The 17577-nt window shown below is 37.0% G+C and overlaps 1 protein-coding gene across 9 annotated transcripts in view; it reads left to right on the top strand.

Annotated features, from left to right (window-relative positions):
- LOC110816819 (uncharacterized) overlaps positions 1-17577 on the top strand; it is a 92054-nt gene that overhangs the window by 36985 nt on the left and 37492 nt on the right. The window contains exon 6 of one of the 9 annotated variants that reach the window (XM_088211031.1): positions 8283-8959. The exons of the other annotated variants lie outside the window; for them this stretch is intronic. Coding sequence (XP_088067157.1) covers positions 8283-8369 — 87 coding nt within the window. The 3' untranslated portion in view covers positions 8370-8959. Of the gene's footprint in view, positions 1-8282; positions 8960-17577 lie in introns of those variants that run through there. 9 annotated transcript variants of the gene reach the window in all.

Genomic DNA, 17577 nt, shown 5'->3' with positions numbered 1-17577 from the left:
TGATGCCACCCATTATTTTGTATCTCATAATTTTTTAAAACAACTAAAAGTCAAAATAGAACCCTTAGGACAACCCTTAATTATAAAAATACCATTTAGAGGACTTCTAGAGGCTCAATTAGTGTATAAAGCCTATAAAGTTATGATCACTTATAGGGAGATAACCATGGACCTCATCTTTTTAGATTTTCCTACTTTTGATGTGATTTTGGGTATGGACTGACTAGAAATCTACCATGCAATTATTGATTGCCATGACAAAACTCTAACTCTTCGTTCTTTTAGAAAAGAGCATACCGATTAAAATTGTATGATTTTTTAATTATAGTAATTAATTTTTTTGAATTTTTAATGTTTTGGAAATGTGTAATAAATGTGTTTGATTTGAAACTTTTTATATAAATTATCCGCCTCTTTCTTAACCATTGTTGCTCAGGCAAATTGATTTTGAAAGTAACATACAGTCAATTTTGGTTGTTCGTGACTACCTAGATGTGTTTCCTGAAGAACTCCCTGGTTTGCCACCTAGGCGAGAGATTGAGTTCTCCATTGATTTAATTCCAAGAACACAACCTATTTCGAATACCACCTACTGTATAGGCCCTGTATAACTATAAGAGTTAAACTGCCAGTTGATTGCACTACGTGAGAAGAGGTTTATCCAACTTAGTAATTCTCTATAGGGAGCCCCGGTTTTGTTTGCTAAGAAGAAGTATGGGATCCTCCATTTGTGCATTGACTACAGGGAATTGAATTAGGTCACCATTAAGAACAAGTATCATCTACCCTTTATTGATGACTTGTTTGACTAGCTATAGGGTGCATAAGTCTTTTCCAAGATTAATTTCAGGTCAGAATATCATCAGTTGAGGGTTACAACTGAAGACATTCCTAAGACGGTGTTCTGCTGCCGGTATAGCCATTTTGAGTTTTGAGTAATGCCCTTTGAGCTATCTTCATAGAACTTATGAACATGATTTTTAAACCTGCTTTGGATGATTTTGTCATTGTCTTCATTGATGATATTTTCGTGTACTGTAAGGATCATGATGATGATGTTGTCTATCTAGCTTATGTTATGAGGACTCTTTGACAACACAAGTTGTATGTCAAGTTTAGCAAATACTCCTTTTGGTTGGATAAGATATTCTTTCTTTGTCATGTCATTTCTAGTGATGGCATTTATGTAGATCCCTCAAAGGTTGAGGTAGTGATCAATTAAAGCCAGCCAACAAATGTCATAGAGGTCTAAAACTTTTTGGGATTGACAAGATACTACCATCATTTCATTGAAGGCTTTTCTTGCATTTTTGCTCCTTTGACCCGCCTTAATAGGAAGGGTGTTGAATTCCATTGGGACCCCAATTGTGAGGAAAGTTTTGTTGAACTCAAGTGCCAGTTGACTACCATCCTAATCTTGATTCTTTTAGACAATGCCGATGGTTTTCAGGTATACTGTGATGCATCCTGCATGGGCTTGGGTTGCATACTTATGTAACATGATTGGGTAGTAGTCTATGGTTCCAAGCAGTTGAAGACACATGAACATAACTATCCCACTCACGACCTTGAGTTTGCAGCCATTGTCTTCGCCCTAAAATATGGCGACATTATTTGTAAAACTAAACCTTTGAGATCTACACCAATCATAAAAGTTTGAAGTAATTGTTCTCTCAGAAGGAACTCACCATGAGGTAGAGATGTTAGATGGATCTTTTGAAGGATTATAACTATAAGATCCTATACCATCTAGGTAAAGACAATGTTGTTGTGGATACCCTTACTATAACATCCTTGATACTTAAAGAGTAAAAAAGAGCCAACTACCAAGTAGTCACGAGTGCTAATAAAAAGTTTATCATTAAAGCGGAAGATAGAAATCCCTTACAAAGTAATCTAGGTTAATAATTACATCAGAGGCCATAAGTTGGCAACCTTAACTATCAAAATTACAAAAGATAGAGTCCTTACAAAATACTACATTAGAGTGTGGACTAAACTATTGCACTCGATTATATTCTAGAGATTCACCAAGGATCCGCGAACGGGTCCAAACAAGCTTTAAGAGATAATTTTGGGAGCAATTCCTCAACTTCCACATCATTTAGGGGGCACGGATCAAGGGTGAGTTCCAAGTAAATTCAGTAAGGGAAGCAATATTTAAGCCACATAGCTAAGGTTTAAAAAGTAAATAATCTAAACAACTTTTTAATTTAAACCTCTTACCTCGGAGGGCCGTCACAGGATGAATATATTCAAATATTTAGAAAAATTCTGTGTCTTTATTAAAAAATTCAGTGAATAGTTTATGTAATAAAATAGAGAGGACAAATAGTCAATATCATAAACAAGTGTATTATGTCACATCAGGCATATAAAAACTTGTTAGGCATTGAATAGAAACCAAAAAAATAGTATACTCATTAGTCTTAGAATAAGAAGAAGAACTATCATACAAAATCACCATAGGATATCAACAACTATTCTAGTCATGTTCATGTTTTTATTTAAGTTTTTTACTGACCGTTATAATATATACCTACTCAGGGCAGATGGAATTCTTTACTATCATTGTGAATGATAAACCATCCATATAAGATACGATATAATCTAACTACCACGACCACACTTCACCACTATAGCTTCTACACGTGAAAATGCGAATCCACTCTTGTAAGAGAGAATGCCATCATTCACAGAAAGTGATTCATCGACATATTCAGATATAAAGCAGAGATAGAGACATAAACCCCTCAGAGAAAAGAGTCAAATGGAATTTTTTTCTTTTCATTTTCTATTCATTCAAAGTAATCATATATCCAGAACCCAGTGGAATCCAACAACATATCCGACACAAGGCTTACCTTTACCCGAACTTGACCAACATATCATTTTCTTGAACCAAGGTCCTCAAGAATGATCCTCTTCACGATTACCAAAGGTAAGATGAAGGGTCAAACCCATATGTATTTCATAACCAAGTATAAACAACATGTATAATAAATCCCAAGTCATAATTCATGCATCAAACATCGATATCACAAGTTAATTTAACTAGAAAGTGCACTTATAGATGTAAAAGAAAATACTAAAGAATCCCTTATTGATACCGAAGTTAAGTTAATCTTTAGGGAGGGGAAGGAAGGACTTTTAGTACTCCTTGAACAACTTCTTAGACTTTTACTTTCTTTTCTTCCTTATTTCTTTCTCTCACTAAAATCCTCTATATCTCTCTCTAATATTTCTAGAAATGAAGAAGAGAAAATGGTGAAAAAATGTGACGTAAGAAGGCTCTTTAAATAGCCAAAAAAGAGACCTTGGATGAGCACCATGTGGCAAAATGGTGAGAAAATTGTTCGCTCAAACTACCCACCAGTTTGGGAATGATAAGTAGTACTGAGGTACAAGCTGGAGCCAAGAGCTTCTTGAAAACTATCCCATAAATGAGAGGTGAAACGAGGATCTTTGTATGAAACTATAGAAGTAGGAACACCATGGAGTCAGACAATCTTCTCAACATATAGTTGGGCTAGCTTGCTAGTTGAGTCAGCATCTTGGTCATAAGAAAGTGAGCAGACTTGGTCATTCGATGCACAATGACCCAAATGGCATCTTGGTTTGCTCTGATCCTTGGTAAATATGTGATGAAATCTATGGTCACGTGCTTCCATTTTCATACAAGGATGGGGAGACCTCATAAAAGACCACTACGTCTATGATATTTGGTCTTGATCCTCTAGCACATGGGATATTGAAAGACATACTTGACGATATCCTTTTACTTACCAGGCGACCAATATTAGCACCTCAGATCATGATACATCTTGATTCTACCAGGGTGGATGGATAGCTTGTATGCATGCGCCTCCTTTAGAATATCTGATCAAAGCTTGGGGTTATTGGGTATCCAAATCCGGTTGCAAAATTAGTATAATCCTTCATCAGTCACCTTGAAGTTGCATCACCATATCCATCAAGGGCAAACTTATCCATGTGCTTTAAAATCTCTGGATCCATTGCTTGGGGCTCCAAAGTCTAATGTGGAGAATAGACTGGATTTAAATATGGGAAAGGTATGTACCATCGCTGTGGAGGCTCAACCAGAGTCCCTGAATCATCTCAAGCATTCTCTAGTTGGAAGCCATTAGCTATCTCAACATGGCCCTTTCCTTTCGAATAAGGGCATTATTGACTACATTACCCCCTACTAGGGTGGCACAAAATCGTACAGTCATGATCTCTCAAGAGATCCATCCAACCTCTCTGTCTCATACTCAACTCTTTCTGAGAAAACAAGTACTTTAGACTTTCATAATCAATATAAAACTCAAAAGTTTGTCCATATAGATAGTGGTGCTATATCTTAAGGGTAAAGATAATGACAGCAAGTTTGAGGTCGTGTGTGGGGTAGTCATGCTTATGTGGCTTTAGTTGCTTATAACCATAAATCACTACTCAACCTTTTTGCATGAGCACACATCCAAACTAGCATGAGGCATATAACAATAAACCTGAAAGCGTTTGTTATCATTGGGGAAGATTGAGTAGTAGCGAGTCAACGATTGAGCTCGACAAGAATTTTCTCGCACTTAGGGTCCTAATTAAAATAGAACCCCTTCTTAATGAGATTTGTCAAGGGAGCAGCAATACAGAAAAAGTCCCTGATGAATTGCCAATAATATTCCACTTGCTTTAAGAATTGGTGGACTTCCTCAGTATAGACCGTTTGGTAATAACCAATAACATCCTTAACTGCGGGAGGGTCAAAAAATTTCCTCATCAAAAATCATGTGGCCAAGATAGGAAATCCGGTCTAACCAGAAGGAACACTTACTGCTCTTGGGATAGAGATGGTGCTAACTAAGAATCTCTAACACATGAGTGAGGTGGACAACATGGTCCTGAGAGTCCTTTGAATACACCAAGATGTCATTGAGGTAGACGATGATGTACTGATTCTGGACATGCCTGAAAATTAAGTTCATGGGGTCTATGAAAACTATCGAGGCATTCTTCAGATCGAAGGGCATAACCCGGAACTTAAAATGGCCATACCGATAGCAAAATGTCTTTTTGGTATATTCTCGATTCTGACTTGCACCTGATAAGAACCAGACCTAAGATTAATCTTGTAGAACATCGATGCGCCCTGAACTTGATCAAATATATCATAGATGCAGGGCAACGGGTACTTGTTCTTGATCGTTGCTTGGTTGAGCTCCTTGTAGTCGATGTAAAGACAATTCTATCTTTGTTCTTCGCAAACCACATTGGAGCACCCCACTAAGAGTAGCTAGGGTAGATGAACTTCTTCTCATGCAATGTTAATAGCTGGCGATCCAACTCCTGGAGTTCTACTCGATCTATTTGGTGCGTAGGAATATTGTTAGGCTAGGTGCCTGGAACTAGGTCAATAGAGAACTTGATCTGTTGCCTGGGTGGCAAACTTGATAGTTTCCTTAGAAAGAAATCCAAAAAGTCATGAACAACAGGAATAGTATGAATTGATGGTTTAGGATCCATCCTCCTATTCATCACAAAGGTCAGAGGGAAAACAAACAAATATTTTTGAAATAACTTCCTTTTTGTATAGTCTTAAAAATTATTCAAGAAATAAAACAAAGTTTTATTTTTGATAATTAAGAGTGTTTTCTTTTTAGGCAAGCGTAAAGTTACAATTTTGTTGTCACAGTCGATAATCGCTCGATAATTCTCTAACCAATCTATCCCTAAGATTATATCAAATCCTAAGAAGTCTAAAAGTCTAAGATCTACAATTAACTCCATACCTAAAACACTCACTTTACAGTTCCTGATATGACATGTGCTTTCAAAAGTCCTTTAGAAGGGGTTTCTGCCTCAAACACTTATCTCAAAGGTTTTGATTTAGTTCCTAAGTTCCTTGCAAATTTAAGACACAAAAGAATGAGTGGCGTCAGTATCAATCAAGGCATGGGTGGTAGAATTATGAATAAAAAATGTACCTTAGATGATGGCCAGGGTAGCTATAGCACTGAGCTCATCAAGATAGAAGACTCTGCCTTATGTGACGGGCCTCACAACATTATGAGGCTTCTGAGGGCAACCCCTCACAAAGTTCTTAACTGCTGCCACACTTGTAGTAGGTGTTGTTTAGGCAGTGATAGGGTTGGTCACTATGGTTTTGCCCATAATGTCTACATGACTGTGAATGCGGGAAGGATTTACCAGGAGGTGGGGACAAAGCAGGAGTACGTTCAACACAGGGTCTTTTCTCAATGCGATCAGGGCTAAGGTTTGTTACCTTCCTCTTATGTTGTTTTTGAGCATTAATATGGGTAATGCACTGATTTCTTGCCGGGATGAGATCCTCGGCCAATTGGGCATATTCATTTGCCTCAGTATAGGAGCTAGGCTTTAAAATGGCAATGCAATAAAAAATGTCAGCCCTAAGACCCTTCATAAACTTTCAAGCCTTTCGACTCTTAGTGGCCACTAACATAGAGGCAAAGTGGGACAACTGGAAAAATCGGGCGGCATATTGGTTAATGGTCATACCTCCCTAATGTAAAGTCCTAGAACTCTTCCTCCTTCTCCTCCCGAACATAGGATGGGATGAAGTTATCTAGAAAATCATCCATAAAAATATCCCAGCTGGTGGGTGTCGACAAAATATCCTTCTTAAGCCACCACCAGTGCTTGGCTTCACCTGTAAATGTGAAAGTAGTTAGAGGGACCTTATGTTCTTCAGTCAAGTCCAAAATAGAGAAAAAAAAGTTTTATATGCAGAATCCAAACTTCTACGACTAAGGGATTAGGTTCATCATTAAAAGAATGAGGGTTTAGTCTCCTAAACTCAGAAATATTTTATGAAATGCTTCTGTCTACATGATGGAAGTCATTGGTAGGGGGTGGCTAGTCTCAGTTATGACCTATAGTAGCGGTTAAACTCTAGATGGCTTGGAATAACTCAGTAAACTCGGTTGGGGTTAGAGCATCCTTGGCCTCGGGGCATTCTACGGATGGTCTCTTTCAAGTCACTAATCCTACAAAAGGGAGACAACCAACTTGATGACTAGAAATAAAGATCATTTCTAATTTTATTTCTAATTCTAAGAATTCTCTAAGGTTCTCTAATCTAAACTATAGACGTTAGTGTAAGGGATTTTTTTGAGAATTATACTCTGATACTAGTTGTAACATCCGTGATACATAAAGAGTAAAAGGGACCCAACTACCAAGCAGCCACGAGTGCTAATAACAAGTTTATCATTGAAGTGGAAGATAAAAATACCTTACAAAGTAATCTAGGGTTAATATTTACATAAGATGCCATAAGTTGGCAACCCTAAGTACTAAAATTACAAAAGATAGAGTTCTTACAAAATACTACATCAGAGTGCGGATTACACCATCACACTTAAATTATATTCTAGAGATTCACTAAGGATTCACGAATAGGTCCAAACAAGCTTGAAGAGGCAATAGGGGGAGCAATTCATCAACTTTCACATCATCTGTGGGCCACGGATTAAGGGTAAGTTTCATATAAACTCCGTAAGGGAAATAGTATTTAAACCACACGATAAGTTTTAAAAATTAAATAATCTGGTCCATATAAATCTCTTACCTCAGAGAGCCGTCATAGAATGAATATATTCAACTATTTAGAAAAACCTTTTATCTTTCTTAAACAATCTAGTGAACAGTTTATATAACCAAGTATAGAGGATAAATAGTCAATATCATAAGCAGGTGTATTATGTCACATCTAGCATGTAAGAACTTGTCAGGTATTCAACAGAAACTAAATAAATAGTATACTCATTAGTCTCAGAATAAGTAGAATAACCATCGTACAAAATTACCATAGAGTATCAATAACTATCCTAGTTATGTTTGTGTTTTTATTTAAGTTTTTTACTGATCTTCGTGCAAAATTGTTATAACATATACCTACTGAGGGCAAATGGGATTCTTGACTACTACTGTGAATGACAAATAATCCTTATTGGATTAGATATAATCTAATTACCACGGTCGTACTTTGTCACTATCGCTACTACATGTGAAAACGCGAATCCTCTCTAATTAGAGGGAATACCATCATTCACACGGAGTTGTTTACCGACATATTTAGATACAGAATAGAGACAGAGATAGAAACCCCTCAAAGATAATAGTCAAACGAATTTTTTCTTTTTTTAAAATTTTTTTTATTCATTTGATATAATTGAATTTTATAGATGTTGTCCTATTTTATTGAGTTAATTTTGATTGATTTTTGCCACATATATTGTTAGATTGTCTTTGGCACTTTCAAGAATGATTTTGGGAATTGGAAGCAAATTAGAGTGGATTCGAGCAAGATTTGGGCAACAAAGGGTTGAAACATGAAGATATGGGAAACATGGCCATAACACATGGCCATGTGTAAAGGAGCTAGCATTTCTGTTTCTGAGGAGGAGAGAGACACAGTCATGTTTTCTTGGAAGATGCAACCGTGTGCCTTATACCGGGTTAACAAATAATCATGTGTTAAGAAGCCATCATTTCTGTTTCATTTAGTGAAAAAGACATGGTTGTGTGCCTAGGACACTCGGCCGTGTCATGTCTACAAGCTAGAAAGTAATAAGATTCTGAGGAAGACACAACCGTGTGTTAATTTTACACGGTTGTGGGGCATGTCAGATTAGATTTAGAATCTGTCAAAATATTAGGTCTTGAACTATATAAAGAGGAGATTATCTCAAAAAGAAAAGGATAGACTAGAGGAGGAAAAAAGAAGAGAGGACGGCTACAAACATCAAGAGCTTCTTCTAGTGGGTTTATCTTAAATCGTTTTGCACTTTCTTTAGACTTATTTCTTGCATCTTTATTTAGTATGAGTAGCTAAACTCTTATGTTGGTATCTTCGATGAAACTCTAAGGGATACTTTGATATTTCTTTAAGTAATCTATGACAGTCCTTTTTTTCTAATTTTTAAATTCTATCTTCTAGTTTAATGCATAAATAGATTGATCACCTATTTATTGATTTGTGATGAATGATTAAATTGAGAGATTGATTATTTATTAGAATATCAAGTTAGCACAATAGATTGAATGTGAGTAGAGATACTTAGCATGATCTGTATATTTGATGATTGAATGTTAATGTACCGATTCATACTAATCCATAGAGATATGTGTGTTATTATGAAGTAGGTAGGGTAATTGATCTTGAGAAAAAGATTACTACATGATTAAATGAAATTGGGTGAAAGTTCTGGTTATAGATTGAATTAAGAAAATTCATAGTTAAACTTAGGGTGTATTCTAAGATCTTAATCGTAATTATATCTTGGTTTTTAATTAGTCCTAATTCATTATTTTTTTTTGTTAAGCTTTAGTTTATATTCATTATCTTAGTTGTTAGAAAAATAATATCAATTATTTGAGAGTCTAGTAATTGTTATATTAGTTTTCATAGGACGATATCCAAATTTGCCACTATAGTACGTGTTCGAACTAGGAAACTTGCTAGGTGAGTTCACATCACAACATCATTCAAAGCAATCATATATCCAGAACCTGGTGGAATCCAACAACATATCCGGCACAAGGCCTACCTTTACCCGAACTTGACGAACAAGTCATTCTCTTGAATGAAGATCCTCAAGAATGATCCTCTTCGCTATCACCAAAGGTAAGACGAAGGGCCAAACTCGCATGCATTTCATAACCAAGTATAACCAATATATATAAGAAATCCCTAGTCATAATTCAAACAATCCTAATTCGTGCATCAAACATCGATATCACAAGTTAATTTTATTAAAACGTACACTTAGAGATGTAAGAGAAATTATTAAAGAATTCCTTACCGATACCGAAGTCAAATTAGCCTTTAGGGAGGGGAAGTGTGACATCCCCAATACTGATTATAGCATAAGGGTGCTAGATATTAATAGAATATATGCAGTAGAAATTTTATAATACAAAATCTCTTACAAAATATATGAGTTTCCAATTAAATATACAACTGAGACTAGAAGTGGCAATAAAATATAAAAAGGAAGACCACTTCTTTCAATATGTAAATGGACTTATTAGAGTGCGGAACAAGACACGAACTCGTCAACGATTATGGATCCACGGAATCTAGGCAAGCTTCAAGTGGTAACTTGGCAAACAACTTATTGTAAACATCCTCATCGACATCATCTGGGAGGGCCTAGCATAGAAAGGGGTAAGTTCTATGAAACTCAGTAAGATATATAATGTTAAATCGACATAACTAAGAATTTTATAAAAGAATTTATGTTTAAGAAAAATACCATTTTGCCACTTACCACAACGATCCATGGGAGTAGGATTAATATAAGAAAACATTTATTTAAAAATATCAAGGCAAAGTAATAACAACACACCAATAGAGAAAATCAAACAAATCAACATAATCATTGCTATTAAGTCTTTTATCATACTTCGTGCAAAGCCCATTATGACTTTTTATCTACTGACTAATACGGACTTCCAATTACCACTGTGGTGACACTAATGACAACTTAAGTCTTGCTCAACCACAACAAATTTGCAGCTCGCTACACCATAACTAATTTGTGGCTTGCCACACCACAGTTGATTTATGGCTCGCCACACCAAAGTATGATCTATGACCATAACAGTGCTAACCGTTGTGGTCCTAAAGACTATGACCACGGTTATACTTCACCATAGTAGTCCTAAAATCTCTTACGCGCTTTTGCGCCATCATCTACAGGGAGTGGTCATCTCATGCCTTTCCAGATAGGATGGGAAAAACAGAAGTAGATAAAAAAGTCTAACGGATTAATTTACTTTTCATGGATTATGCCATGTCAATAATTTCATATAATTCCTTCTTATTGCAATTTTATTTCAATTTGTTCATAACAATATAAGCATTTACAACACGTGTTTAAAGACAACGTTATAAGAAATAATTTATCACATCATCCAAATCATGTCACAAATCATGCAATAAAATCAATATTTCACTTTTATATTTTTCTAGAAATGTTTCTTAGAATGTGTAAAAAAATATTGAATCCCTTATAGATGCCAATGACTCTTTGTCAGCCAGTCCCCTTTCTCTTTAAATTTTCCTTATTTCTCTCTAACTTTCTCTCTCTAAAATTTCAGTCTTTAAGGATGAAAATGGGTGAGGAAGAATGGGGGGAAAAGGTCTTTATCTATAAGTGTCACAAATCTAGGAGGATAGAGAAAGTGATGACATCATCAGAGTCAATCGGCCAGAGGGGAGGTTGGGGAGGCACGGCTCCTAAGGCGACAGTGGCTGCGATGGCGGCAGCTGCAACAACAGTGATGGCGGCACGGGGCTAAAAGCGCCACACGTCACCCAAGTTTGCTATGTGTGCACAGCTAGTCTTTGCGCCCAGACAGTGCGCTGGCTATCCTGTGCCTATCAAGTTGCACTCATCAAGGATTGGGTTTTCAGTCCAAGATCCATTCTCCTACCAATCCAACACCAAGATTAGTACATGAAGCATCAAGAAAAACTCAAGATTCTTGAAAGAAAGATTCAAAGAAACCAACCCAAAGGAATCCCCATAGGGTCCAAGCACTCGGCCCAAAGGTATTCAACCTAAGAAATGAGTTTAGAGGTTAAAGAATAATAAAAAAACGGTCCAAGAAAGTAAGAAAGGCTCGACCATGCATCTTTTTAGCCCTAAACCCACATTGCTAAGAAGAAGGAGGAGGAAGGAAGCCCGCCCACGCGGCAACTCCCTTTTTCCTTAAGATTTAAGACTCCTCATTCAAATTAAAGAAACATCTAGCAATAAGAGGAATACAAGAAGGATCCTACCATTAGATTCTTAAAGAAAAACATCGATGGGAAGAAGAGTTGAAAGAGGAGAACGATACTAGCTCCCTCGGGAAACAAAATCCAAGAGGGAAAACTAAATCCCTCGTCCTTTATAAGTTCAATTGCCAAGAATTTTCTCTTGTTCAAAATATAGTTTCTAATAAAAAGAGTTCTACACTGAAAGGGAGATCAACATCCAAGAGAAGAGAAGAAGAACTCAAAAGGAAGAGGAAGATCAAATCCTCACAAGATTTGACTAGGAAAGGTCTCTTCTTGCTGAAATCTCCATCACATCCCCTACTCCAAAACTAAGAGCTATAAGTCTTTCCAACTCAAATTCTTTTTGAGAAAATAATAAAGAAACAAGAAAGACAATTCGATTGCAAGAAAGAATATTAACTCTTGGAAGAACACCCTCTTAGTGAAAAGAGAGGAGACTTATTTTAAGTTGATTTTGTTTTTTTCAAATTAGTATTTTAATGTTTTCCCAGTATAAGTTGCATTACGTGTTTAAAAAGAATTTTAATTTCCGAAATCTAGTAGGAGTGGTAAGCTTTATGCCTATATAAAGAGGCTAATTTCTAGGTTACATTCATTCCAATTCAAGTAACCAATAATATTCAAGTTGCATTTTACTCTTTGCTAATTGTGAGTGCTCTTTGAGAGGATATCTTCAACCGTCTTACTGAGTGAGGAATTAATTCTACTTATCAAGGTATTTAACTTTTGGCGTTTTATCAATCTACCTTGAGTTAATTTCACTTATGAATAAATAATTCTTATGGTGTTTAATCAATTTAATATTTATCCCAATTACATTAGTTGATATTGACAAGTTGAATGTACGTCAACTAGGGAGGGTGTGTTGAGGGTTTTAGGATTTTGCATACTGATGTTATATATGGGCTTTTTGATCACATGTGTTCATCCTAAGTTCTGCATCATTTGGTTATGCAGGAGGGTATGGGAATGATCGAATTAATTCCTATAACTCGCTCAATATTATGTAATATTGAAACTTTAACCGTCTAGATAAACCTCACCGTCTAATTGAATCTACAATCCTAAAAGGAATGCAAAAATAAAGATTATAAAAAATAAAACAAGGAAGGAAAAATGTCACGGACTTCCCAATAAGTTGATCTGTGCTCCTTGGCTCAACAAGTCTTCTGAAGACTCATGCTCTTCGAAGAACATGAAGAAGTTAAAAATTAGCTAAAAGCTAATTGAAGAAAAGCTTAAACTTTCAAGAATTATCTCAAATTGATTGTAATTGGTGTGTTTACAACCTATGGGCAAAAAATCTATTTATAACCTTTTTTGAGGCAATCTTGATGAGGACAAACTCTTGCATAAATTAATAAAATAATATCCTAGATAAAATTCTATCTAATTCTAGGGTAATTACATAATAAAATATTTATTCTATCTCATCTAAATACAAAAAAATTAATTAAATAATCATAAGAATAGAATTTATATTAAAATAATATCTAAAATATGATAAGACTTATCCCATGTGATTTCCATGTAAAACACATGGGAAAATTAATTTAGGCATGTGGGATTTTAATTTAAAGCATGAGAAATTAAAAACTGAGTTCCAAAGCCTTTTAAAAAATCAAAATAAAAAAATATTAATTAATTAAAATTGGGAGGGTCGATTTTGGGGAAACTCAATCGAGTTGGGCCGACTAGCCCACGACGGCTGTAGGCTTGCGCGAGTTGGGCCAGTGGGGCCAGTTTCTGGCCTAGCCACATGGGGCGGCCAGGTGGGTCTTGCCAGCTGTGGGTTTCCCTCTCCCAAGCCGTGGGTCATGCACGCATGGGTGACGGGGAATGCGACCCTAGACTCGTGCAAATGTGTCATGTTACGCACGTCACGCATGTCTTGTGTGCGTGTGGGGCGAATGGGTTGTTTTAGCGCACTCACATGTTGTGTCACACACGCGGGTTGCACGTTTGTGCAGGTGGACTCATTGGCTCGTTATTCATGTGCTAAAGGTAGTTTACACATGCTGCATGTGTCTTCCACCATTGCATTGGACTTTGAGCCTTCCTTTGTGCTTCATTGATGACTGATTAGCTTGCCCAGTCTTGTACTATCAAATTGAAAATTCTTTGAAGCTTGTGGGCTCAACTTCGCGTGATTGGGCCCACTGGAAGCTGGGCTTGATCCCCCATTAGCCCTAGTTCATCATGGCCTTCAGAGACTAACGTGTCTTCCTCTTTTATTAGAATATCCTTCTTGATGGTTCTCGTGTCATCCCACCCTTCATTGAAAAGATTAATCCTCGAATCTTTACCTACATTAAGAGGAGATAGGTCATATATATTAAAAGTAGCAGTCACTTCATACTCACTTGGTAGATCAATCTTGTAGACATTGCCATTGGCACACTCTACAACTTGGAATGGTCTGTCTCCTAGAGGATCCAACTTAGATTTCTACTACTTGGGGAACATTTCTTTCCTCGAATGAACCCATACCTAGTCTCTTAGTTGAAAACAAGGTGTTTTCGTCCCTTATTAGCATTGTGGGCATAGGATTCATTCTGTTTTTGTATATGTTGCTGAGTTTTGTTATGTATGGCTTTAATGAGTTTGGCGCACTGCTGTCCATCTGTACTTTTTATTTCATGCACAGGAATAGCGTTTAGATTTAATGAAGTCAAAGGATTAAAACTTTATACTACCTGAAAAGGTGATATCTTGGTGGAAGTATGAATACTTCGATTGTTAGCGAACTCGATCATAGCAATCTTTCCAGGTCTTCAAGTTACAACCTATCATTGCTCTTAAAATGGATCCTAGGGTCCTGTTTACCACTTCAGTGTTCCCATCGATTTAGGGATGTTAGGCAGTGGAGAATAACAACTTTGTTTCTAGTTTTCCCAACAACACTCTCGAAAAGTAACTGAGGAACTTAACATCCCTATCACTCACAATTGTTGTAGGTATTTTGTAGAGTTTTATGATGTCCCCAAAGAATAGTTTTACAATGAAATGGACCATCTTGCTTAAACGGTCTACCACAATAAATATACTATCATGACCTCTCCTTGTTCTAGACAATCATAGCACAAAGTCCATAGAGATGTCAACCCACGGAGCAATGGATACAGGTAGTGGGGTGTATAGACCATGAGACATCACTCTAGACTTGGCTTGCCTATAAGTGATGCACTGACTATAGATGCGTTCGATATACCTCTTCATATTTGGCTAATAGAAGTGTTTTTGTAACATCTCTAGGATTTTTGTTACCCCAATATATCCCATGAGTCCCCCACTATGCGCATCCCATACCAATAATTCCCTAACAGAACAACTTGGTACACAGAGTCTGTTTTCCCTTAGGAGGGATCCATCACTCCTATGATATCTTTTGAAAGCATAGTGCTCACTAGCTTGGTAAACAAAGGAAAAATCTTTATCATTGGTGTGCATCTCCTTTACGTACTTGAACCCTAAAAATTTAGAACTCAAAGTGGAGATGAGCGCATACCTTTGAGATAATGCATCTGCAACTATGTTATCTTTCCCTTACTTATACTTGATCACATAGTGGAATGTTTTTATGAACTCTACCCACTTAATGTGTCAACGGTTGAGTTTACCTTGACCCTTCAAGTGCTTAAGGGATTTGTAATTGGTGTGAATTAAAAACTTCTTTGGCAAAAAATAGTGTTACAACACTTCCAAGGATTGTACCAAGGCATATAGTTCCTTGTCATGGGTCAAGTAATTAAGCGGTGCGCCACTGAGTTTCTCACTGAAGTAGGCTATCGGGAACCCTTATGCTCTTATACCTATTCTTGAAGCATCACATTCAAGCTCAAATGTTTTGTTAAAGTCAGGTAAAACAAGTATAGGGGTAGAGCACAATTTTTCCTTTAACATAGTAAAAGCAGATTCTTACTTGTAAGTCCACACAAATTTGACATCCTTTTTTACCAACTCATTTAAGGATTCTTCGATAGAACTGAAATCTTTGACAAACCTACTATAGAAATTGGCTAACCCGTGAAAGCTTCTTACCTAACTTATAGTTGTCAGTATGGGCCATTCCCTAATGGCTTTTATTTTCTCTTTGTCAACCTTGATACAACGGGCTCTTACTGTGAATCCTAAAAAGATCAATTTATCGATATAGAAGGTACATTTCTTTGCATTAGCATATAACTATTCCCTTCGTAGAACCTTGAGAATGGAATGAATATGTCTCATGCAAGGTTTTGGATGTGTGCGTCTAGATCCTTGCTGTAGATTAGGATATCGTCGAAGTACACAACTACAAATTTTCCTTGGAAAGATTATAGGACATGGTTCATAAGTCTCATGAAAGTTCTAGGGGCGTTTGAAAAGTCGAAAGGCATTACAAGGCATTCATAAAGGTTGAACGTGATTTTGATAGCCATTTTTACTCGTCTCCAGGGTTTATCCTACTCTGGTGGTATCCATTTTTGAGATCAATTTTGGTGAAAATGGTTGCCCTACTAAGTTCATCTAGCATGTCAACTAATTAGGGAATAGAATTTCTATACTTTATGGTAATTTTGTTGATAGCCCGGCAGTTGACACACATTCTACAGGAACCATCCTTTTTGGGTACTAATAGGACAAGTACAACACATTGGCTTAAACTTTCCCTAACATGCCCCTTGGCCAGTAACTCTTCCACTTAGCGTTGGAGTTCCTTAGTTTCTTCTGGGTTACTCTTATAGGTAGGGTGATTAAGAATAGTGGCTCCAGGGATAAAATCAATTTGATGTTCAATTCCCTGTAGCGGTGGAAGTCTGTTCGAAATTTCCTCCAGCAGAACATCTTCGAATTCCTAGAGGAGGGATACAATACCTCGAGGTAGGGCTGTGTCTAGGTCAGATATATTTAGATAGACATCCTTATACCGCAACACTACGAGTCTTTTCCTTTCATAAATTGCCTTCCTCACCTGTCGTCCCATCACATAAAGACTCGCTTTTCTTTTCTTTCTCTCTCGGGTCTTTAGTGGGCTAGGTTTACTCCTTCATGGGGAATCCTGACTTTTGTTCTCCCTTTCTCTCTCTAAGTGTTCCTTGAAGGCCCTTTTAACCATCACTTGATCCTTGTGCACCTCTTGGGGTGAGAGGGGTGTGAAGACATGAGTGAGGTTCTCCTTTTGTAAAGAATAGCGATTGGCCCCCCCATGGTGTTAGACCCATCTATCAAATTGCCAAGACCATCCAAGTATCACATGGCTAGGGTGTATAGGAATCACATCACAACATACTTCATCTTTATACTTACTTACCAATGGAGAAGGATACCATGATCTACTGGGTTACCTCTAATTCACTGCTCTTATCCAATTACTATAACTTGTAGGAGTTGGGGTGAGTGGTGCATGGTAGTCCCAATCTTTCCACGAGCAGGGTGCTTTCCATGTTGGCTAGCTTCCTCCACCGACGATCATACTACACACCTTATCGTAGAGTAGGCAACGAGTGTGGAATATGTTTTCCTGTTGTTCATGGTACTCGTCCTTGACTAGCAAGTTGAGGGTTCTTTGCGGAATAAGGGTATTGTTCTAGTTGGGAGTTTCTCCAATGATCTGAAACATATCAAACTACCTATAAGAAGAAGTTAGTGAAGATAAAAACTCTCCCTCACTTTTGCTCGTCTTTACCTTGTAATCCCTCAATTGACAGCTTCGTCTGTTAAGTTGAGCATTCAAAATCGGAATCACGTGAGTCGGATTTGTGCAT

The sequence above is a fragment of the Carica papaya genome, chromosome 9 (assembly GCF_054855325.1).
Source record: "Carica papaya isolate Zhongbai chromosome 9, ASM5485532v1, whole genome shotgun sequence".
Classification (NCBI taxonomy): domain Eukaryota; kingdom Viridiplantae; phylum Streptophyta; class Magnoliopsida; order Brassicales; family Caricaceae; genus Carica; species Carica papaya.
Note: the sequence above shows the minus strand (reverse complement) of the source record. Positions and strands in the feature narration are given on the sequence as shown.